We start from the raw sequence: 25871 nt of genomic DNA, 5'->3' as shown, positions 1-25871 counted from the left end.
AGGTAACGCTCCCCTTCAGACTGGTTTCCACTTGGTCTGTTCTGGACCGGGCCAATCACCACTGTTTATCTAATATGGGGCGGGTTTGATATGATGACTGTACCCACTTGATACGATGGCTAGCCCATGTTTAGTTGCTCTGATTGGTTGTAGGTCTATTAAATTGCGTCCAGAGGAATTTTGGTCTGCGCCCGCTCGTTGATAATGCTCCTTGGAAATCGAAAATGAACAGAGAATTCCCAGATCCTTTGCACTTTTGCGATTTGGGTCTGGCGAAGCCAGGCTATAAACCAACTGCTTGGCTGAACAAGGGAATATGTGTTGGCATTCAAATCTGGATTAATCATCCTATGTTTGGCCTTGAGGAGAGACGCATGCCTCCCCCCGAGGAGTGCTGGAAACCCAGGTGTCCAAGAAGACACGGACAGTGACAGGGACATGTGACAGGTACATTGACAGGGACAGTGATATGTGACAGGGACATGTGACATGTGACAGGTACAGTGACGGTAATGGCGGCAGCTTGCCTGTGATGGACAGGGAGCCCGTGCTGTTGGCCTTCCCCCGGTCGTTTTCGGCGAAGCAGGTGTACTGGCCCTCGTCCGCCCGGGTCACGTTCAGGATCTCCAGACTGCCGTCCTCCCAGATGAACACCCTGGGGGTGAACAGGCACACGAGCGTGTCGGATAACAGACAACCAAATACCGGCAAGGGGCATTTTATAGTTGCAGTGCACAGTGCTCTGAGAAGAAATAGTGCCATGTAGAACCATTTTCCCTGTAGAGGGAGGTTCCAGATACTATAGAGCCCAATTTTGGGTTCTAAATAGGACTTTGACTCCCAATAGAACCCTGTTAAATGTGCAATGTGGTATTGGTAAGGCACATAGTACAGTACCTCCATGTATGGCAATGCAAAAGCAATTAGCTACATCTAATTCTCACAATATTTAACCCGGGTCATATTTAACCCAGTATATTTAACCCAGGTCACTCAGTCTTTTCCCTATACTTCAGAAAGGTGTTGAGGGCCAGAAGCCTGGCGGTGAGTAGTCTAGCATTCCTCCTCCGTGGTCCCCCCCCCCCCTAGGGGGCACGGAGGGGTCAGCGCTGGGCAATTAGCCTTGTTTAGTCAGCCAGGAGTGGAGGGCAGGGCTCAGCCAGCCAGACGGCGTCCCGTGTGATGAGCTTCAGAGCGGGCTTAAAGGTACCCAACGAAACGTGAATCAAAACAATCCGTTCTTTGTTTATTTGCGAAATGATATGGTCTAATAAACATGTTCAATCACTTGAATGTCTTTCATACCTTGTAAACATGTAACGCCGTTACGTAATCAGATTACAAAAAAACAGTAACTGTAATCCGTTACAGTACAATTTAAAATATGTAATCTAGATTACAGTTACATTTGCTTATTAACGAGGATTACAGGCGTGATTACAATCACCCCTCGCCTCCTCATCAGTTTTACAAAATAGCTTAAAAAAAAAGAAAAAAGAAGTAGGCTAGTAGCCTAATACCAATTGCGCGCAGCGCACCAACAAGATTCCCACTGATGTGCTCGTTGAACCACAGCTGCCAGACAGACAGCGAGCAGCACGGGCATCATGGCAGAAATACCGCAATGTGCATAAAAATCCTGGAAATACCAGCATTTTTTTTATTTACCTGTCACAGAACCACAATATTACAGCACAGTGTAAACTATGCCTCCCAGCCACCTGCCTCGACGGCCAAGGACTCAATGTCCAACCTGAAAAAACATTTGCCGGTAGCTAAGGGTAGCTAACGTTAACCTTACTTCCACTGACAGCTAAATTAGCTAGCAGTAGGCTTCTACAGTATAGCACTAATGTTCAACCAGAAAACCAGACCCAAGCGCCCATTCAGATTATTTTCACTCAATAGTGCCTGTCGGTGTTATGGTGCGTTTGTTTGTTGTCGGAGGTGGCAAAATACCTACCTCCGACCTGTGTGCATTCGAGCTATAGCGAATGATACGATGATGATATGATATTATATTGACATCAGCCGGCAACTGGGGGCTGAGAAACATATCCGAATTTGCGACGAGGAAGTGCGAGTTCATGCAGCGTTTTATTTAATCATTCCTAGTAGCAAGTCGCAATTTGCCACCTCCCAGTTATAAACGAACGCACCATTATTCAAGAGCTATAACTAACTGCCTGGGAAAACTGGTCAGTGGGTGCTTTATCCATAATATATAAGGCTGTGTGTCCACTGGCACGCTGTATAGCTGAATAGCGCCAATCACAGCTGCTTAGAATGTATTAGAGCTGGAGTTTAGAGCTGGCTCCGACGTTTACACCTAACGTTAGCTACATTAGCAACGAGGTTCGTGTTTTGCAGACTGCAATTAACTAGCCAAGGCAAGATGACAAGCACCCTAACCTATTAGATGACACGCACCCTAACCTCTTAGATGACACGCACCCTAACCTCTTGGCATTAACACTTGCTCTAACTGGGCGGGCGCTGGGCAACTGCTGTTTAGCTATGTTGTCAGCTCTAGAACACAGAAAAATAATAAATAATGTAGGATTTCTGGTGAAATACACAGTACATTTTATATCTGGTGAAATACACAGTACATTTTATTTAAAGTAATCCAAAAGTAACTGAAAGTAATCCCTTACTTTACTTTTAAATTGTGGTAATCGGATTACGTTACTGACTACAATTTTTCACAAGTAACTTGTAACTGTAAGGGATTACTTTTTAAAGTAACCTTCCCAACACTGATTTTTGGGGAACACCTTCTCAAATTTGCTCTAGAGCGCATACTAGTGGTCAAAAACTACATTGGGTACCTTTAACGTCAGCCTGTGACAGGGAGCAGAGGCCAGAGCAGCGCTTCCTGACCAGCACACACATCCACGCCGCCGTGCCAAAGAGCTAATGGAGGCTAGTGGAGGAATAGCTGCTGTATAGCACACACACACACACACACACACACACACACACACACACACTCACTCACGCAAACACATACGCACACAGTAGACTACCTGCTACCCCTGCTGGACTATTAACCCCCCCCCAACATCAGCAGTAGACCACCTGCAACCCCCCCCCCCACCCACAACGTCAGCAGTAGACCACCTGCAACCCCCTATTTGATCAATTTTACTGTGTTAATATATGATGTTTTTGTATTTATTTGATTGATGATGTATGATTTGTAATCAGGGGAACCAGTGAAAATGAGACCCTAGTCTCAATGGGCTCCCCTGGTGAAATAAAATAAAAAATAAAAAATTCCCACAAAGTAAACAGCTTGCTTAAACATTTCCTCACCATGTTGTCCTGCCATTTCTTGGCGTAACTGGCTGGCTAGGGCAGCACACCCTTTAAGATGCATGGATATGATGAATAATTAACGATACAGGTGTATAAAGTTCTTGCGAGGGGCGTCTTGGAACCATACCTAGTCACATCCAAGCATGAGGGTGACTAGTCCTGCTGGTGTTGGTGGTCTACAGCCTGACTGGGGCTGAGGACCGGGGAGGAGACAGAAAATGGCGTCACTTCAGAAGCCGAGGGCCAGACAGGGGAGAGCAGAGTCAGAGAGGGGAAAGAGGGGTGCAGCTGAAAGTAGCATTTCAGGGTCTTGCCAGCCTGACGTGTCCACTGCTTGTCACCACCGGAGCTCTAAGGGTAAGGCTGAGAGCCAGGTGAGAGCCAGGTGCCTCCCAAAGAGAGAACGAGGTGAATGAGTCCATTTAGAATGTCTGTACTGACTCAATGAACTCTTGTTGTTGTTGTTTTTTTATAGATATTTTTGAAGGCATTTCTGCTTTATTAGGATAGGACAGTGTAGGTGACAGACATGTGTAGGTGACAGACAGAGGTGGGAGAAAGAGAGAGAGGGGAAGACGTGGGCCGGATTCGAACCCACACCGCTGCAGAAAGGACTAGCCTTTACATGGTAAGCACGCCAGCACGTAGCTCGGGGCGCCCCCTCAATGAACTGTTCTACTGTATGTGGAGTTACTCAGGCTGAGCTGAGGCCTATGGAGTCAAGACAGGTTCGGGAAGGAAGACTTGAAGTCTGCCGAGGCTGCCCTGCAGAAACAGAACGAGGGTAATATGGAATTGGACCTATTTGAGACTGACCAGATTTAGCAGACAAAGCTGACCTATTGGAATTCCCTGGTGTCCCTTGGAGATAGGGCTGGGTATCGATTCGATTCCGTTTCACAATGTTCAGAATCGATTATCACGAACAATTGAACAAAATGTAATTGAACAAAATGTATCTACTAAAAGCTTTATGAAATGGAAATGTATTGTATGTGACGACAATATCATGAATAAATACTGCATTTGTCATAACCTGGGGTTTATAGACCCAGATTGAGTGTAATGCAAAAACAAAATAAAATGGGAGAAAAAAGTCAACTAAGCTACTCAAAAAAGTACAAGGCGCTCGATCTCCAAGTATGAAATTTGAAAAGCCTTTATTGAATTGGCTCTGCGATGTGACAGATGACCTGACGCGTATCGGCACAGTTTGCCTTCATCAGGGGATCCCTACGTGACTAACTTTTTTCGAGCCAAGGTAACATTCTTTTGTCCCTCCTATAAGCTAAATAAAATGGTATTTGACCACTGCAGTGTTTTGTACATAGTCTCTTACTAACACATAATACAGTATGTTTCTCAGAGCATCAACATACTGTTGCATGATGCAAGAACAGACACACTGCTGGGAAGGATTCTCAGTGAAGGAAAAGTGTCTCGCACACCTGAGTGAACATTATGATCAAATGACATCATCAGGGTGCTAACTACTGTAGAAAGAGATCACCGGAAAGCTGCTGTAGGTTAGCTAAAGGGGCTTGCCCACTTACTGACTGACTGACTGACTGACTGACTGACTGACTCACTGACTGATTCACTCACTGACTGACTGACTGACTGACTCACTGACTGACTCACTGACTGACTCACTGACTGACTCACTGACTGACTGACTGACTCACTGACTGACTGACTGATTCACTCACTGACTGACTGACTGACTGACTCACTGACTGACTGACTGATTCACTCACTGACTGACTCACTGACTGACTGACTGACTCACTGACTGATTCACTCACTGACTGACTGACTGACTGACTGACTCACTGACTCACTGACTGACTGACTCACTGGCTGACTGACTGACTGACTCACTGGCTGACTGACTGACTGACTGACTGACTGACTGACTGACTGACTGACTGACTGGCTGACTGACTGACCAGCTGACTGACTGACTGACTGACTGACTGACTGGCTGGCTGACTGACTGGCTGGCTGACTCACTGGCTGGCTGGCTGGCTGGTTGGCTGGCTGACCAACTGACCGGCTGGTCGGCTGACTGACCGGCTGGTTGACTGACGAACCGGCTGGTCGACTGACTGACCTGGTGGAGTTGTACAGCAGCTCAGTTCCTTTGCTCCAGGAGAAGACGGGCTTGGGAGCAGCCTTGGGTCGGCACTCCATCACCACTCGTCCGTTCTTGGCCGCCAGGACCCTCCTCACTGGGCTGTGTTCAAACGTGGGGGCGCAGGCTGGGGGAGGGGCAGCAGGATTCACACTCGCCAGGGTTACTGTTCGTGCTTCAGGGTTATTTTCCACAGAGACATATTGTAACCTACAGCATCATAGCACCGCTCTGAAACACAAGCTCTTTAGTCAAAGGTTACGCTGTCTTTGTTTCTGAAATTGCAATGCCAAGTTGTCAGCCTAGATAAAAACAGACACATCCCTGTTTTAATTAGTCCAATTAGCCAAGTCACTCTGGAGACTGTTTGAGCCGAGCCAATCGCGGTGAGGTCGGTGCTTTGACTCACCAATCACGCGCAGTTCTGCGTTGGCGTAGATGACCCCATGGCGGCTCTCTGCTATGCACTGGTACATCCCTGAGTCGTCAAACATCAGCCCTTTGAACTTGAGCTCGTGCTTGTCATACTGTGAGGAATGATGTATACAGTCATGTATGGCAAAAACATCCCTTTTTAAGAATGTCGTTGTTGTTTTGTTTTTGCAATTCAGTATCACAGAACAACTTTCCCTCACAGAATAACTGTCCCTCTTACTGTAGATACTGTATTGTATCTCAATGAAGCACATCAGAGTGTTAGTCCACAACAATGAGCTTTCACGGCGAACCACACACTATCAATCAATCAATCAAAGCTTTATTTGTATAGCGCATTTCATACCCAGAGGCAACACAATGCGCTTTACAGAGAACAAGGGAGGTGGGCATACGACCCACTCTCTACATATTCCAGAGGGAAGCAAAAAACAGTATCACCCGGGGGCCAGATAAGTGAGCTGTAAAAATTCTTCCCTGACCCCTCTCAACAAGGCGATGGAGCAAGCTCCAGGAGTATGTTTGTCTACCGGCTAAGAACATTTATAAAGCAATACATTACATTAAATTACATTTTCAGACACTACAACAATGACATCCCTGAGCAGCACAAAGACTTCATTTGACTCGACGAACGCTTCATTAATACGTAATGATGCATGTCGAGCTCCGTCACATCAAACGTTGCCATAGTAACCGCCGCCGCCTGCGTCTTCTCTCACGGGTCTCTTTCAGAGGGCGGGCGCTCGGCAACGGTTGCTAAGGCAGTTACACAGCCCGGCACTGGCATGCGCCGCGTTCTCAGGATGTAGAGACGCTTCCTCGAGCGTACCCAGTGTGCTCCGAACCGTATATCACAACTTTCCTTCCAGCTAAAACTAAATGTATTTAATCTATTGAATCGCTCTACATAGAGCGAATTTCATAACAATTTCGCTCTGGACTGGACAAAACTACTTTAGCTCTGGCGCCGACGGCTACTTTGAGTGTGTGTGTGTGCGTGTGTGTGTGTGTGTGTGTGTGCGTGTGTGTGTGTGTGTGTGTGTGTGTGTGTGTGTGTGTGTGCGCAGTGAGGGGTGTTACCGCGTAGCCGTTCTTGAGCCAGTGGACGTGGGGCTTGGGCTTGCCGCTGGCCACGCAGGACATGGTGTGGTCACTGCTGATGTCCTTCTCTGTGCTGTTAATGTGCTCCACCCACTCAGGGAAGGCTGGGACAGGAGGGGGACAGGAGGGGGACAGGAGGGGGACAGGGGGTGGACAAGGGGTGGACAGGAGGGGGACAGGAGGGGGACAGGAGGGGGACAGGGGATGAGTTACTAAGCATTAGGTTTAGCACAGAGGGGAAACTTACCAAACTGGAGAATATCTACAATCTAGGACCATGGCTACATAGCCTAGTTGTAATGTACATCAAACAGACATCGATCGCCTTAGATCTGTGGAGATCTAACTGCATGGAATGAGACCCAGAGGCTTTGAAGCAACATTTCAGTACTGACCGTGTTCACTTACTTGAGAAGCTCTGAACGTGCCTCTATCATCTCTGACTGCTGACTCACATCAGCACCAGAAGGTTGTTCATAATGAACGCTGTGTATAAAGTTAGCTGTGCACTAACGAGCAATAGCTAATTGCAAGAGTATGACCATGGATATGTACTATGGATATATATTTTCATGGGTGGGAAAGAAAGGATGGAATGAGGAAGAAGAATGTGGCGGTGTGGTGCTGATAGGCTACTGGGTTCGGCGACGTGGACTAGGTCACATCCCCACCTTCTACGAAGAGGCGGGCCCTGTGCCAGTCCTTCCCCTTCGAGTTGAGCGCCTCACACTCGTAGGTGCCCTCGTCCTCGTACTGCACGTGGTACAGGTGGAGGTGGGCCCCCGCCATGCTGACCTCGTGATTGGACAGCAGCTTTCCGTCCAGCTTCCTCCAGCGAATCTGGGGGATGGGGCTGAGGAGAGGGGGGGAGGGGGGGGGGGAGGGGAGAGGAGGAGGGGGGGGGGGGAGGGGGGGGGGAGGGGGGGGGGGGAGAAGAGGAGAGGGGGGGGGAGCAGAGGGGGGGGGCGGGAGGTTTGGTGTTACACACTCATTGGTCTGCATTACTGCTGTATCCGGCCCACGCCCTTTGCTGCATGTGTTCCCCTCTCTCTCTCTCTCTCTCTCTCTCCCTCTCTCTCTATCTCTCTCTCTCTCTCCCTCCCTCCCTCTCTCTCTCTCTCTCTCTCTCTCTCTCTCTCCTCTCTCTCTCTCTCTCTCCCTCTCTCTCTCTCTCTCTCTCCCACCTTTCCTGTCTGTCTCTCTCTCTCTCTCTCTCTCTCTCTCTCTCTCTCTCCCACCTTTCCTGTCTGTCTCTCTCTCTCTCCCTCTCTCTCTCTCTCCCTCTCTCCCTCTCTCTCTCTCTCTCTCTCCTACACTGTCCTATCAGAATAAAGCAGAAATGCCTTAAAAATATCTTTAAAAAAAATATTAACTTAACTTATTAACTTATTAAAAGTATAACTTATGTTATTACAGTATGAGGTGCAGCGTACTGTATCGACATTTCTGAAGCAAGAGTCTGGTTTCATTTTTCAAGTAAGCTTGTCTTTCCCCTAGACGGCTGAATGACTGAATGAATGATTCATGTGACTTGCGTGTCTTGCCATACACATGGCCCCTCCCCCACGGGAACCCACAAGACACCGGTACAATACAACATTTCAACACGTCCAGTACCGTTACCATAAACAAGACATTTCTTTTACAACAAACACGAGCTCTAACAGATACCAGCTGTGCGCCGGGCCACGGCCAGACTCACTTTCCCAGAGCGAAGCATTCCAGGGTGATGTTCTGGCCCAGCAGTGCGTGGGTGTCCGAGAACTTGACCTTGATGTCAGCGGGATACTTCCTGATAGGGCCTGATGCAGAAGAGAGAACCAGCGGAGGCCGGACATGTCACATGTTTACCAAACCTCCCTTCTGCCTCAGAGGCAAAGCCACAGCAACATGTTAGCGCTGTGTACACTTGTGTTCAGACACATGCTGTGTTCAGTTGGAGGCACCATACGAATGTTATACTGTACTCAAGTACCATAGGCGGGTTATTACAGTGCATCACACACATGGTGCCACACACACACACACACACACACACACACACACAGTACATGCACACGCACACATCTACAAAAGCTAACAGTCACATGCACCCATGGTCTCATAGTTACATAGTGATAATACAGCATCTGCATGAGGGAGCAGGAGTTCCCTGAGGTGTTCTCTGATTGGCCCTAGCAAACACATGCTCCGTAGCTAGTGTCTGAACCTCCATCGGGGCCAGGCTTGTGGTAGGTAACATTGTGAACTAGCAAGTAGGTGGGGTGAACACACACAAAGAATGATTCATGGACTCTGGTCCAGGCCCAGGGACACAGCAGCCTGCGTCTTTTCAGGGTTTCTTTCCCTCCTACCCGACATGCTTACCAAACTCACACAAACATCAAGTAAACAAAAGGCTCTCTCAATACTTCAGCTGTGGCCTGACTCTGGAGCAAGGTTGTAATAGTTTAGCTTTTTTCATTAGTTTTTATTTGTATATCGTTTTAACTTTTTGTTTTCAATGTCAGTTTAGTTTTAATTAGTTTTTTAAAGCAGGTTTGCTAGTTTATTTTAGTTTTTATTTTTAGAAAATGCTAGAAAATGCTCACAAGCTCACGTTGTTTCACTCTGTGTGAAGCAATCCATCTGACTCACATCAGGCTACTCCTGCGCAGGGGTACAGCTAAAGAAAAAAATGGAGGATAGATGTCATATCCACCCAAAATACTAGCCTTATGTACAGTATACAATGAAAAAGACTAAAACTAAGGACATTTTGTCTATAATTTTAGTTTATTTTAGTTAGTTTTGTAAACATACAATACAGTTCTAGTTAGTTATCATTTTTTTGTAAAGCCTAGTTTTTAGTTTTTATTTCAGTTAACTAAAATGCTTTTTCACAGTTTAGTTTTCATTTTTTAGTTAGTTTTAATAAGCTTAATAAAACTATAATAAGCTTGCTCTGGAGAAAGCGTTGGCGTTCTCTCCTGCTGCATCCCCAGCTCCTAGTCAGGGTTTCCCAGATAGCAGGCGGATCTGGGCCATATACAGGCCAGATCTGGCCCTTGTGGCTTAGTTCCGGCCCATATATGGCCCAGAATCATTACACATCCGCCTGCTATCTGGGCAGTATCTACAACATGAGGAGCTGCTCTCTGGTCATGAGATGAGGGCGACAGCAACTTTTAAAGAGTGAACAATTGATATCCAGAACCGTGACCTGGATGACCTTTGAGATTAAACAAACAGTGCACACATGACATTGGATGATTTGACGGCCATCTTGCTGAAACTGATCCCTATCAACACAAACACAAAATATCACGACAGAGGGAGGTGCAGCACTGACGTTCAGCCAAGGGGACGAGGGGGATGAACTTGGAGAAGACGCTCTTGGCGATGGCGGAGCTGGAGACGAAGCAGGAGTAGTTGGCGCTGTCGGACGAGTCCACCTTGGAGATGTAGAGGTTGCCTGTGGTCTGGGACACGTAGCGCCGCTTGTCCAGCGGGATGAAGATGGGAAACTCGTTGAGCATCCAGCGGAAAGACAACTCAGCTGATGGGAGAGAGAGGGAGAGAGAGAGAGAGGGAGAGAGAGAGAGAGGGAGAGAAACAGAGAGAGAGAGAGGGAGGGAGAGAGAGAGAGGGAGAGAGACAAACAGAGGGAGAGAGAGAGAGAGGGAGGGAGAGAAACAGAGAGAGAGAGGGAGGGAGAGAGAGAGAGGGAGAGAGAGAGAGGGAGGGAGAGAAACAGAGAGAGAGAGGGAGGGAGAGAGAGAGGGAGAGAGAGAAACAGAGGGAGAGAGAGAGAGAGGGAGGGAGAGAAACAGAGAGAGAGAGGGAGGGAGAGAGAGAGAGGGAGAGAGAGAGAGGGAGGGAGAGAAACAGAGAGAGAGAGGGAGGGAGAGAGAGAGAGGGAGAGAGAGAAACAGAGGGAGAGAGAGAGAGAGGGAGGGAGAGAAACAGAGAGAGAGAGGGAGGGAGAGAGAGAGAGGGAGGGAGAGAAACAGAGAGAGAGAGGGAGGGAGAGAGAGAGAGGGAGAGAGAGAAAAGGAGGGAGAGAGAGAGGGAGAGAGAGTTAGGGAAAGAGAGAGATGGGGAGAGAGTGGAAATCCTGGAGCTCTCAGTCAGAGTGCTGGAATGCCAACCTGAAGCTGAACCCAGGGAACCGGCTGAAAAAGAGCTGCCATTGACGTCTCAGTTTAAATGACGTGAAATAGCAGAAGGGCAGTCGGAGAGAGCAGACCTCCACACATGATGCATGTCCAGTGATATTAGAGTCGGGATTCTTAGGAGACACATGTCAAAAATATACTGCTGATGCATCACTGTTGCAGTTTATGAGCAGCCAATAGGAGCTCTTGGCCTGTTCTCTAGATAAGACAGGACCAACAGCAGTAATATATTCTACTGCTAGGCTACCCTTGTGTGCCGGTCTGGTCTATCTGGCAAGGTTAACGAAAGTGAAAAATAATTTGTGGATTTGCCCCGTGATTCGGATCTGCTCCGAAATGTAATGGCTTCTTCTTTGGCCCATGCTATACCCCTCCAGCGCGTTTCATGAAAATCGGTCCGGCAATTTTTGCATAATCCTGCTGACCAACTAACAAACTAACTAACAAACGAACTAACGAACTACAAACTAATGAACTAATGAACTAATGAACTAATTAACTAATGAACTAACTAACTAACTAGCCAACTAGCTAACTAACTAACTAACTAACTAACTAACAAACTAAATAATACATGGCAGGGAAAACATAACCTCCTCCCCTGGACTTCATCCTGGGTGGAGGTAATAAATAGCAAATGCTTTTTATTTGGTGTTGGAGGAGTTCATTACTTACAGTAAGCAAGTTTTAGGAGATTATTAATGACTTTTGACAGTCCTGCTGGAAAACGCTGACGACGCTAAAAGGACAAGCTCTCTGCAGCAGACGTAACCATGGTTTCAGATCGGTTTGGTTTGATGGATTTGCATTACCATGACTACAAAATGATGCTGTACAGTATGCTGTAGCTCGGCTTTGATAAAGAGTTTTGTTTAAGGATAATCAAAGGTAATGAAATAGAGTGGAAAACCAGGACATACACAAACACACTCACTTTCTTACACACACACACACACACACACACACACACACACACGGAGGGATTAGTCAAAACACATTTCTGATGAAGAATATAGAACAAAATGAGCAAAGAGTACAAAGCGCCATGGTGTTTTTGTCGTGTCATACACAGCCCGGCACCGAGACTAGGCCAGACTCAGCTCAGGGCTACAGCATGAGAACATTATAGCCTGTGAAATGATATGTCAGAGACAAACCACTCACCACATGTACTGTAGAAGTACCGTCACACACCAGCAGGGGGCAGGGTTTCATTGTTTTCCATGAGACAATAGCCTGACATAATGACACATTGAGCACATGTACCATTATGCTGATGCTAAGGCTATGCTACAGGAGACGGTAGCGTAGCTAGCGTTAGCCACTGACCTGGGTAGTGTGGTGGAGGTGCACAGAGCAACACTGCCCCCTGTCCCTCCTTCACATACACCGCCTCTCTCTCCTCTGAAGAGAAGAAATCCAGATCTATAGATGGGAGAGAGAGAGAGAGAGAATGAAGAAAAAGACACTGAGATTTTCAGTTTCGTTAACAGCCCTCCATGTCGTGCTTCCCCACACCTCATTAAACCCAATTTCCCCTCAACCCCCGTCAGCTCCCGCTGAACCTGACCCTATGACCTGCTCTAGCTGCCATCCTAAAAAAAATAAAATAATGGCCGACCACAGATTTGCATTAAGTGCTAAATATGACAAGATGGCATGTCACTCACATCCGAACTGGATGGCGGCCTTGTGGCTGATGATGGAGCCGTACTCGTTGGTGGCCATGCAGGAGTAGTTCCCAACATGCTTATTCTTGATGGGGTTGCTGATGACCAGATTCCCCCCATCCAGCATGTAGTGGTTGTCCCCGTCCAGGTCGATGTCCCACTTGTCCAGCCTCCACCTGCCATCGCGGGGTTGTAACTATTAAAGCTAAATGGGGGGGTGCAGGGTAGCCTACTGTATATTTCCGTACATCATATTGCTTTTAAACATGATTTTCATACTTTAACAACAGTGATCATTTATACATTTACACAATGAAATGGCAGGTGTATAATAGCTGTTTGTGTGTTCGGCATTGAATTTGCTGGCCTGCTGTAGCCTATTTGGCATGAGGACAGATGTGAGAGGAGTTGACTAGTGCTTAAATATCATATCTGCTACAGGCTAATGACAGAAACCACGCTACTGAAAACCACACATACAGTACACAAACACACACTTCTATTTTATCTCTATTCTCTTCTATTTGGAGGTCGGTCAAGGTCGCATGTAAGGACCCTCCGGGCTTGGCCCTGAGCATGGGGGGGGGGGGCTTGAGAGACAAGGGACAGACAGTACACACAGCAGGGGTCATTTGAGGGAGGGGGGGTGCAGAGAGCATATGTTACTTGTATGTGGCAGGTGGGTTGGCCCGCGCTCGACAGTTCATGGTGATCTTGGCCTCGGGTGACTCCTCTGGGTAGATGGTGTCGACCGGCTGCTCCTCAAACACCGGGCCATAACCTGTGGCATCATCTATTGAAAATAATAATATTAATAATAATAATAATTATTATTATTTTTATTACTTTCCTTTATATAGCGCCTTTCATAAAACCCAAGGTTGCTTTACATATAGGGGCAATAACAGAGACAAACATGGTAGATGATGAAAGTAGGCACTGATATCACACATAAAAACAGACTTTTCCACGCCAGCGTCCTCTCGACATTAACACACCGGCCGTCCAACACACAGAGAGACACACAAACACAAACATGTCAACCACAAACAAGCTGGAAAGTCTACCAGGTTTAAACAGGATATGAGGGAGAAGACAGACAGGCTGAAACTGTCTTCACAGTACAATCAGAACATCTCTGTTGAAGGTTTTAACTGGATGGAGCCCCTGGTTTTTCTCAGCAACCGGAGGAATAATAACAAAGATGTTGTCTCTCAGGTGCCTAACCTACTCCATCTCCCATGTTATTGTCAGAACTTAATGTATAATACTTAATTGGAAAGGAAACAGTTGTCTTGCATAATGTAAACCCTTTCAAATGCCCTTATCCTCAAAGCTGTCTCCCACGAAATCCAGACTCTCCATTATGAAAATTCTCTGCTTCATTCGTTCTGTCATTTACGCCGTCAACACAATCGGATAATTAGCCTCATTAGTCATTAAAACAGACAGGCATCACAAGGTACCGATGAATAAGACATTTAACACAATGCCAGGCAATGAATAACAAATGAGGCAACATGTTCCTGAGCTTCTGAGCACTGAATATTCTCTCTCAGGTCCCGAGTTTGGGTGTAGGTAGGGTCTGTGTGTGTGTGTGTGAGTGTGTGTGTGACTGTATGTGTGTGCGTGCGTGTGCGCTTGTGTGAGAGTTAGTGCACACACTCGTCTGTGCGCAGGTGTGCACACGCAGGTGTGTGCCCGCTTGTGCGTGCGTGCGTACACGTTAGTGCTCGTTGGTGTGCACACGCAGGTGTGCGCATGTGTGTGCGTCTGATCTCTCTCTCAGTTCACGGAGAGCGCAGCTGACACCTCGGTGCGGCCGGGCGGTCTCCCCCTCCAACACTAATATCCTGCCCTTATCTCGTCTACCCAAACGTTTGAGAGCCACCACAGGAGATGAACTCCTCCTCATGTCAGAGCGGTCTTCAAAAGCCCGGGACAGAACAGCCCCTCTATTCATAATATCCGGCCTGGGGAAAGTCTGCGGTCTTCAACATCCACTCACGAAATGGAACAAAGACGGTTCTATTTCAGCTGCTCATCATAATCAGATACTGTCCTGCGTGAGACACACAAGGCAACAATAAGGCAGTCCATCACTCTGGGATGTACAGTAGGAGTGCTTCAACATGGATGCAGACCCCCAGAGCTTGGGAGTGACTGACACATGCCCGTCCATAAAACGGGGCGCGGCAGTGGCGTTAAGTGAGAAGCAATGTTCAGCCACAGGGAGAGAGAGGGAGAGGGAGAGAGGAGTAGTGGCCGTAATGAGCAGTGTTGGAATGGCAGGCAGTGCCCTGCCCCGGTGAAATGCATGCTGGTCCTGCTCCAGTACTCCCCGACTAGAAAAGGATATGACAGATGGTGGAGGGAAACAGACCACAGAAGGCCCGTGCCTAGAGATTCTCTCTCTATCTCTCTCTCTCTCTCTCTCTATCCTCTCTCTCCTTCTCTCTCTCTCTCTCTCTCCTTCTCTCTCTCTCTCATTCCCCACCTCCTCTGTGCTAGTCTCTCTTCCTCCTCTGTGCTAGTCTCTCTCTCCCTCCTCTGTGCTAGTCTCTCTCTCCCTCCTCTGTGCTAGTCTCTCTCCCTCCTCTGTGCTAGTCTCTCTCTCCTCTGTGCTACTCTCTCTTCCTCCTCTGTGCTAGTCTCTCTCTCCCTCCTCTGTGCTAGTCTCTCTCTCTCCTCTGTGCTAGTCTCTCTCCCTCCTCTGTGCTAGTCTCTCCCTCCTCTGTGCTAGTCTCTCTCTCCTCTGTGCCACTCTCTCTTCCTCCTCTGTGCTAGTCTCTCTCTTCCTCCTCTGTGCTAGTCTCTCTCTTCCTCCTCTGTGCCACTCTCTCTTCCTCCTCTGTGCTAGTCTCTCTCTCCCTCCTCTGTGCTAGTCTCTCTCTCTCCTCTGTGCTAGTCTCTCTCCCTCCTCTGTGCTAGTCTCTCCCTCCTCTGTGCTAGTCTCTCTCTCTCCTCTGTGCTAGTCTCTCTCCCTCCTCTGTGCTAGTCTCTCTCTCTCCTCTGTGCTAGTCTCTCTCCCTCCTCTGTGCTAGTCTCTCTCTCCCTCCTCTGTGCTAGTCTCTCTCTCTCCTCTGTGCTAGTCTCTCTCTCCTCTGTGCCACTCTCTCTCCCTCCTCTGTGCTAGTCTCTCTCTCCCTCCTCTGTGCTAGTCTCTCTCTCCCTCCTCTGTGCTAGTCTCTCTTCCTCCTCTGTGCTAGTCTCTCTCCCTCCTCTGTGCTAGTCTCTCTCTCTCCTCTCTTGCTCACTCCACCCACGTCTCTAAATCGGTCTCTCTCTCTGCCAGTGTCCTCTCACTCCGTGTCTCTCTTTTATTTCCAGACACAACTCAGAAGCCCTGTGTGACTTCATTATAGGAGTGTGATGAATATGGGGTAAGTACTGTGCTGTCACTGACCACACACACACGCGCGTGCACACACACACACACGCGCGTGCACACACACACACAGGCACACACAGGGACACAGGTACACACACACACACACACACACACAAAAACACACATATGCACACATACACACGCAAACACACATAGAGAGAGACAAACAACTAATCAGTGGTCTTCTGTCTGGGGCATTCAGGGCGAGCCCATCCACTGGCCTGTCTTCATTAGGAGACACAGGACCTATTCAACATTGTCACACTGGAACCCAGGAAGCAAAGCAGGGGGCTCTCATTTGAATTTCAAATACCAAAGCTTCCATTCTATTCCAGGACTCAGCCTGCTTTCTTTCAAGGCATCAGCTTCTAATGAAACATCAATTATTCATTAGCTAGGTATTAGGTAATAGGAATACCATTATAGTGATTTTGTATAATACAGTCAAACTAGCACCTGGCAACACTATTGTCAATACTGCTCTGCATTTCTAGTACAATGTACAGTTCATTTTGCCCCTTGCCAATAGATATTACTTTGTACACAAAAATATTTACTTTCTGCCTCAGGAAAAGCGTAGTACATTCCACTCAGGGGCTCGGCTTCCTCACCTTCCTTGCTTGTCGTTAGGATTCTCATAGGTTGGTGTAGAAGTTAGGTGCTTTGTGGCTACAGGTATAGTATTATTAGTTAGTCTTGTACAGTATTTCAGAGGGTAGATAACAGTATGGTTCTTGGTTAGGTTGTTCAATAATGTTGGATAGATTGGAGAAGACTACAGTACAGTAGATAGTATATAGTAGTAGTAGTATATAGTAGATAGTATGGACAGGTCATGTATGTGTCCAGCCATCAACTGTTTGTCCTGCCCATAGGTGGGGTGTCTGTGGGTCTATCATAGAAACCATGCCTTTGTGATTTGAACCCTCACACTACCAAACAAGGTTAGAATAGTTTTGCTTTTTTCATTCGATTTTATTTTTATATAGTTTTAACTTTTTGTTTTCAATTTCAGTTTAGTCTTAATTAGTTTTTAAGGCAGATTTGCTAGTTTGGTTTAGTTTTTATTTTTTGAAAATGCTTAGTTTTAGTTTAGTTTTTATTAGTTTCAGTATTAGTTTTAGTTTTTTTTTCTTCTGCGCTAGCGTCATGAGACCATCCTGATCTCACAAGCTTGCGTTGTTTCCCTCCATGTGAAACAAACCATCTGGCGCACGTCAGGTTACTTCTGCGCAGGGGCACAGCTAAAGAAAACATGAAGGATAGATTTCATATCCACCCAAAATACTAGGCTTATGTATGGAATGAAAAGAGTAAAACTAAGGACATTTTCTCTCTAATTTTAGTTTATTTTAGTTCGTTTTGTAAACACACAACACAGTTTTAGTTAGTTATCATTTTTTTGTAAAGCCTAGTTTTTATTTTTATTTCAGTTAACTAAAATGTTTTTTCACACCTAGTTTTCGTTTTGTAGTTAGTTTTCGTTAACTATAATAACCTTGCTACCAAAGTGCACTACCAGCGTGTCCTCTGGAGCATGTTTGAGGTAAATGCACAACAATTACTTAGCCCTTCTGCTTGCTGTGCTCGACTAAAGAATGGACATCCCAAATGATCTGGGATTGCTTTATCATACTGTAATAAATCCAGCCAAGCTGTGAAATGGCAACCTGATCATTAATTGACTAATCATTGTGTCTAGCTACTGTAGCTAATTGATTTATGAAACTAGGCTAACGCCAGCTGTGTCAAACCCAGCTGCTCATAACCAGCAACAAACATGCACCCTGAGCAGTTATTGTGCCCGTTTATATTAAATAGAACTACAGTCTATATATATATACACTTGTATAGACTATATACTTGTGGATACATACCAAATAGGCCCTACAGATGAATTATATAACTCCCTTCCTATCTAATCCAACTGCACAACCTCCCCTACTCCCCCAGCATCCATCACTTTGTGTACATACTATGTACAGTATATACAGTACTTTATATATTGTATCTAGATACATAACGCATTGCTTTATACTTTCTCTTTTTACCTCTTTTTTACTTCTCTATTGTTCAGTGTGTTCACCGTCTAGGAGCTAAAGGAAGAACATTTCACTACTCGTACATTTATGATGTAGTATGTGACAAATAAAGCTTAGTTTGAATTTTAAGTTTGCATCCATGTATTCTCAGCAGAATCGAGCTGTAAATGACTGCTAAATGCTTCCACTTGCTTCCACTGCTTCATTAACACAAAGGGGCGACGCAGTACATCGTTACAGCATGACATGTTTACATGTGTGGATAATTTGTGTATCCTGTCACTTTGCAGTATGTACTGTGTCTCATGAATGGTTAATAGCCTACTGTAGCCTACATAATACCATAGAGTCCCAGCTAGGCTAATCCTGACCCCAGACAGATGTGCATTTGGGGGTTGGGGCAGTTTGCCTGTACAGTATGTTTGTTTACATCAACAAATTGGTCATCATCCAAATGGGACAGTGAGCATATTTATCCTGGAGGCCTCTGCCGCGCTCTGTTGTGATAATTACCCCAGCCCCTGGGCACAACATGGCTGACACTTTCATAGCTAGCCAAAAAACTAGCTGGGAGAGACCAACAAGAAAGTACACTGGGTCTTGCAGTATCACACAGAATAATGAATGAGTGACTAGAATTACAGTATAGACTCCCAAAGTAGGGCTCCTTTGTAAAAGAGACCTCTGTCTTCAATAGGACATCCCTGGTAAAATAAAGGTTTAAAAAAATTATATATATATAATATGTTTGCTCACCACAGATGGCATGGTCCGACATATTTAGTGCAAGCATTGCAAAAATTCAAAGGACAGATGCATGTGACCGTGACAGCTGCAACGGACCAGGACCATTAATAGAGCAAATAGTCTCAGTCCACGCATATCAGCCTGAGGAGATGATTGTCTGTAACAGTATTAGTCCGACTGATAGTATTTAACCTTGTTTGTCTATGATGGAGATATGTTTTTCGTAAGTCTTGGCACTGGCGTTTATACGGAAGAGCATTAGGGCCAACAACTGATTATTTATTTTTTTAAGCTTCTGAGTTTAAAGTCAGAAATTCTGACTTTTTTCTCAGAAGTTATTTCTGACTTTTTTCTCAGAAATTCTGACTTTTTTCTCAGAAATTCTGTCTTTAAACGCAGAAGCTTAAAAAAAAAAAACTCAGTTGTTGGCCTTAATGCTCTTCCGTACGTTTAACATCATTAAGGTATGCCACAGGCAGTAATAACATTAGCTGATATGGCCGGGGGTTGATATTGCTGGTCTGAATGATGGTTGGTAGACTGGTAGGCGAGGGGCCTAGTAGAGTTGAGTGTCCAGCCAGTCACCACCTCCTCCTGCTGTGACCATGGTGAAGTGAAAGGCTCTTTAGGACATTTCAAGGCGGAATTCAAGGCACATACTTTATTACAAAAGGTTTTTGGTCAGGGTATGTGGTAAGTGAACCACAGAGATTATAATAATCTTCTTCTTCCCAATGACTGTCACACACCTGAGTGTGTGAAATTTGTTCTCCGCATTTGACCCATCCCCTGGGGGAGCGCTGAGCAGCAGCGGTGCCGCGCTCGGGAATCATTTGGTGATTTAGCCCCTCCCAATTCCAACCCTTGATGCTGAGTGCCAAGCAGGGAGGCATTGGGTACCATTATTATAGTCTTTGGTATGACTCGGCCGGGGATCGAACTCACAACCTCCCAGTCTCAGGGTGGGCACTCTAACCACAAGGCCACTGAGCTGGTTAATAATAATGCACACCTTGTCCAAGAGAGAGAGAGAGAGAGAGAGAGAGAGAGAGAGAGAGAGAGAGAGAGAGAGAGAGAGAGAGAGAGAGAGAGAGAGAGAGAGAGAGAGAGAGAGAGAGAGAGAGAGAGAGAGAGAGAGAGAGAGAGAGAGAGAGAGAGAGAGAGAGAGAGAGAGAGAGAGAGAGAGAGAGAAAGAGAGAGATGATATTGTATCTGTATCTGAAAATAAACATCCAATGTCACAACATGTTTTCCTCTGACAACCTTTCTCCTAGCCAAACTACCCCCTGCTGACAGTCTGCCTCTAGCCTGCCGTTTGGGAGGGGATAGGCAGGCAGGGGCTATAAATAGTGCACAGTTGTGTACACAGTGACAAATACATCAATTAACCATTGCTGAGGCCTGATCTGACCCAGTCTATGGATAATCTGACCCAGTCTATGGATAATGAGGGAGTAACCATAATAGAAATGAATTTCTATGACAGTCAATCACTGTGGTGTGTGTGCGTGTGGGTTTGCACGTGCGTTCAATTGTCAAATGTGCAGCGAACGTGCCCGGGTTTTCAATAAGCTTCACTGCTCGATGGTTGATGATAGACAGTAAGTGTTGTTTCTGTAACGTTCTCTATCATTCTCCATCCAGAAGCTGTGAAATCCGCAGTCCTCACGATCCACGCCTGCATCTGACAAGCGTGTCTGGTTCACGCCTGTGACTGTCATCTGATTGTTTATCTCTGTGACAGAGAAGTAACAAAATAAAAAACCATGGAGGATTGTCTACCGTCGGGTCTAGCCTTGCTTCACCTCACAAACATTCCCTCTCGCAATTGGAACCCACATGTGGTGATTAGGACGATTGTGCATTTGTATCTGCTAAGGGGAAAGACCGGGAACAGCTCTGGTGCACAGAAACATCTCCTCCAGACAGACAATTTCATTATCCTTCTGATGCCCTGAGAGGAGGAGACAGTCTGGCCAGTAAGTCACTGCAAGTCCCCCTAACCAATCCTGACAACCAGATACAGTACCACTGTGTGTCTGCCACCCTGAGGGCCAATGGCAGGGTGTCAGCGGATGTGCACTGCGGACCAATCGGCCACGACATAATTCCGTTATCACAACATTGGTCTCATATGAAGCAGAGCAGAGAGGCTGAGATGCAGAATAACTCTAATTAAAGCAGGGGCAGCTGCTCCCAGGTCAGTGGATATGCAGAGAGGTAGCGTAGAATGTAATGTAGTACAACCTGGTTCGCTCATCTGAATGCAGATGTGGTGACCATACTGGCAAGGATCAAATACTGCATGAAGTAAACATCCCCATCTGTGTTCTAGTAGTGTGTGAGATACATAAGCATCCTGACTGGGAATATGACCACCTGGTACGGGAACAGGATCTCAGGATCGCAAGGCCCTAAAGAGAGTGGTGTGGTCAGTTGAACTACCTTGGGGGGGGGGGGGGGGGGCACTCCACCACCCTGAAGACATCTACTCCAAAAGATGCAAGACCAAGACCAACAGGATCCCGAGAGACCCCTGCCACCCAGGCAACAGACGTTTCTCTCTGCTACGGTCAGGGAAAAGATACCAAACACACAGGGCGAGCACAGAGAGACTCAGGACCCCTGAGAGACCCCCCCCCCCCCCCCCCCCCCCCCCCTTCCGTGATTTTAACTATTATAGCTAGAGCATGTACATAACTCACCCATGACCCCCCGGTTATTTATTACTTATAGCACGTACATAATCCATCTTATACTGTATAGAAGGGGTACTTATTGTGTAATTAGTGTTCATTTGTAAATTTGTATTTTGGTCTTTATCTGTATCAAGCTTAATCTTGGAGCCGGCAGCAACATTTCACTGTGACTGAACACCGTACATTACATGTGACAAATAAAGGAATCTTGAACATAAAGGCCATGTTGTCTTCAAAAGACCACATCTAAAAATGACAGTCAACTCGTTTCATGAGCCAGAGCGAAAAATAGATAAGTTCATGCAAGTACAGTAGATCATTTTCTGCACATTACAAGAAACTTTTGACCACTTTCTGAATCACACTGCTCAGTGTTCTCGGAGTAAGTGGCTAACAAAGCCGTCTTTGACAGTTCGCGATGACGGCGTGCACAGCCACGCTCGGGCTTTCTTCCAGATGCTGGGCGGGTCCCAGTCTGCCAGAATGGATCATGGGGCGAGAGGGGGGACGCCAGTATGAATCATGGATGAGTTCCCTTCTACCTCACGGCTGTGACTTCCTGAACACAAAGCCATAGTGCCGGCGCAGAGAAGAACCCCGTCACACCTGCTGGGTTCCCACCCAAGCGTACTGCACACTAGCGTTTTCATTAGCGTGCAGCTCTGTTTCGTTTCATTTCATTTCAAATTTTGTTTCATTTCATTTATTTAAACTCGTGGGGCAATTAAGGTTTCCCTCATTTCCAATGCTGACGAGCTCACAAGCAAACACAAACATCAACAAAACATAAGCAATTTACAACAATAATACAATTAAGATCCAAAACAGTGACAAGTTGATGAACCAATGTCTAGATCCACGGCTCTGAACTCTGTATCAGAGGGAAGCAGCTCTAGATTCAATGTCTGTTGGAGAGAGTTCCAGGTATACGGAGCATCATAAGAGAACGCAGCCCGCCCAAGTTCTGTACGAGAACGAGGAACCTTAAAAACAAGACGATCCTTCGATCGAGTCTGATGAGTGCCGACACTCCGAACCAGCAGAGATGTTGCAGTGTGAAGTTTTTGACTAGGAATGATTTAAAGAAAACTGAAATAATACTTGTTAGTGATCTTTTTTAAATCAATGAAACAAACAATTTAAGCCGATGGAAATAACAGTAATTCAGATAGCATTTCATTCACATATCCTAGAAAACAGATTATACCACAATCAGTCTGTAGTCCTACAAATTAATTTCATTAAGTATTGACGACTGTGGACCTCTCTCTCCTCCCAAGCAACTTTATTTCTATTGTATTGACCGTAAAATAGCCTCTTCGATGGGTTTAGTCGTGGCTGCGTAGTCAATACATTATTATATAAGAACAACAGATGTCTATTTCCAAGCATTAGTTTGAATTCTTCATGTTACGGCCCTCCTGCTCTGCTTGCCTGGGTTTCCTTTGCAGGTGGTGCTGGTGGGCGGAGCTGGGGGGGTGATGGAGCGCACCTGGTGGCCCAGAAACCGGGAGCGTCCTTATGATTGCTGCAGCGCACCTGTGTGCACCTGCCCAGGAGCTCAAAGCCTGGGGGTGCCCCGTGTTCTAGGAGAACCCTTCTCTCTGAGCGCGCTTCTTTGGTTTCCAACGTTTGTTTGGTCAAAACCTTTATTATACATTTCATTAATTCTCTAGTTCCATGCGTGGCGTCCCTTTTGTCGTCACAACCAGTGTTGTCTGTTCACTCCGCTGCCTGGATGATCATAATGGTGTCATTCACAAATGCATGTGGAGCAGCCTATGTGCTGGAGAGGGACCTGTCATAAATGCATGTGAAGCAGCCTATGACCTGGAGAGGGACCTGTCATAAATGCATGTGAAGCAGCCTATGACCTGGAGAGGGACCTGTCATAAATGCATGTGGAGCAGCCTATGACCTGGAGAGGGACCTGTCATAAATGCATGTGAAGCAGCCTATGTCCTGGAGAGGGACCTGTCATAAATGCATGTGGAGCAGCCTATGACCTGGAGAGGGACCTGTCATAAATGCATGTGGAGCAGCCTATGACCTGGAGAGGGACCTGTCATAAATGCATGTGAAGCAGCCTATGTCCTGGAGAGGGACCTGTCATAAATGGAGGCAGTGTTGCGTATACTGTATGCCAGAGGGAAACTTGTCTGACTCATCAGTCTCCATATCAAACAGCTACTGTATGCTAATACACACCGCCGCTGGGAACAGGCAGTGAACGGAATGACTCATCAGAGCTTTAACTACACTGGCTCAATCCCTTTCGAGGATGTTGCTACGTGAGTTATAGACTATAGTGCTGTTTATGGTGCCGTTACAACATGTCAACTCATCTATGATGATTGACAGACATTACACCAATGAGACGTATGAAGTCTTACCTCCATAGAAGCCCGGTCCCGCCCCATGCATGGATCCAGCTGGAGTAGAGACACGGAAAGGAAAAAAAATAAAACAAGCATGTCAGCAAAACCGTCAATGATGTACATTAAAACATCAATGTTTCAACAGGTTCATGTTTTTATGTATAGTATCCACCAAGGCAAATGGACTGCGTTGTACAGTAGTCTTTCATTCCTTCTATATCATATACAGTATCACAGCACACGATTAAAAGTCAAGTGTATACTTCAGGTTCTACCTCAAAGTGAAGTCAAGTGTATACTTCAGGTTGTACCTCAAACTGTGTGTGTGTGTCTGGGGGGGGGCGTTTCGGGGGGGGCGTTTCGGGGGGGGAGAGAGAGACGTCTCGGGGGGGTGGGGGGGGGGCTCACAATGCCTATTTCTCTTCCTCGCATACATATATCCCAGGTGGCCCTGGAGGCAGTGTGGCGTATTCTGTATGCCAGAGGGAAACCTGTCTAAACCATCAGTCTCCATATCAAACAAGTCAAGTGTCTTCTTCAGGTTCTACCTCAGCGAGTTTTGATGCGTTTTGATCATGCTTCCTGTGCATTTCTTTGCCCGGTGTTCTACTGAGACCAGTCCTGTCAGACGGGCACTGGACAGCAGCCTCGTACTGAAGGCAGCTGCTCCGGAAGAACAATACTGAGATGAGAAAGCTCTTAAATCTTCAGCTTGCCAAGCTACTGTAGGTTTCATCATTTGACGTGCCAGTACAGGACATGAGACGTACTGTGGCTTTGGCCAACCATACAGTATGTCATTTCATTTCATTTCATTTCATGTGAAACCTTTATTTAAACTCGTGGGGCAATTGAGGTTTCCCTCATTTCCAATGCCGACGAGCTCACAAGCAAACACAAACATCAACAAAACATAAGCAATTTACAACAATAATACAATTAAGATCCAAAAGAGTGACAAGTTGATGAACCAATGTCTAGAGCCACGGCTCTGAACTCCGTATCGGAGGGAAGCAGCTCTAGATTCAATGTCTGTTGGAGAGAGTTCCAGGTATACGGAGCTGTACAGGAACAAAATGGTCTCCACCATCACCTCTGACTAAACAAAAGCAAATGACGCCACTGGACAATGGCCCGGCCTCGGCTGACCTTCTGACCTGTGTCGTTTCTGTCATTTATGCAACAATGGCACATGAATCATCCGACTCCTTGTTGGTTGCTGCCCAAAGATGTCATTCCAATTTCCCCTGGGTATGAGGATGACCTATTTCTGCTGGTTGGTTGGCTGGATGCTGGGCTTTAGATGGATCAGTCAGATACGACCCGCTGGTCTAAGGAGAACACTTTCCAGCCTCTACTGCAGAATTCAGTGATAGATCTTTAAATAAACAGGCTGATACAGGAGAACAAACCTAAACCCATCCTCAATACTAAACAGAACTAATCAAACCTAATCAATCATACTGTACCTAATCAGGGGAGGTTCGTTTAGAGCATGATGCTCAAAAAGGTGAGAAAACTTTGAACACGCAAGAGTGAACACTACACACTACACTAGGCCCCCTCCGGGTTAGAAGGACAGTGCACGTATGTGTCCAGGCTGGTGTGCTAGTACCGGTACTCACGTATGTGTCCAGGCTGGTGTGCTAGTTCTGGTACTCACGTACAGTATGTGTCCAGGCTGGTGTGCTAGTACCGGTACTCACGTACAGTATGTGTCCAGGCTGGTGTGCTAGTACCGGTACTCACGTACAGTATGTGTCCAGGCTGGTGTGCTAGTACCGGTACTCACG

The 25871-nt window shown here is 46.4% G+C and overlaps 1 protein-coding gene across 1 annotated transcript in view; it reads right to left on the bottom strand.

Annotated features, from left to right (window-relative positions):
* Window positions 1-25871, bottom strand: part of cntn1a (contactin 1a) — an 89286-nt gene that overhangs the window by 16084 nt on the left and 47331 nt on the right. Inside the window, exons 3-13 of the mRNA XM_084452996.1 lie at window positions 24094-24132; window positions 13488-13614; window positions 12822-12997; window positions 12481-12576; window positions 10326-10532; window positions 8697-8796; window positions 7666-7847; window positions 6974-7098; window positions 5865-5982; window positions 5435-5582; window positions 528-655 (exon numbers count right to left, since the gene is read on the bottom strand). Of these exons, the coding sequence (XP_084309122.1) occupies window positions 528-655; window positions 5435-5582; window positions 5865-5982; window positions 6974-7098; window positions 7666-7847; window positions 8697-8796; window positions 10326-10532; window positions 12481-12576; window positions 12822-12997; window positions 13488-13614; window positions 24094-24132 (1446 nt within the window). The remainder of the gene's footprint in view (window positions 1-527; window positions 656-5434; window positions 5583-5864; window positions 5983-6973; window positions 7099-7665; window positions 7848-8696; window positions 8797-10325; window positions 10533-12480; window positions 12577-12821; window positions 12998-13487; window positions 13615-24093; window positions 24133-25871) is intronic.

Source organism: Borostomias antarcticus (genome assembly GCF_949987555.1).
Source record: "Borostomias antarcticus genome assembly, chromosome: 18".
NCBI lineage: Eukaryota > Metazoa > Chordata > Actinopteri > Stomiiformes > Stomiidae > Borostomias > Borostomias antarcticus.
Note: the sequence above shows the minus strand (reverse complement) of the source record. Positions and strands in the feature narration are given on the sequence as shown.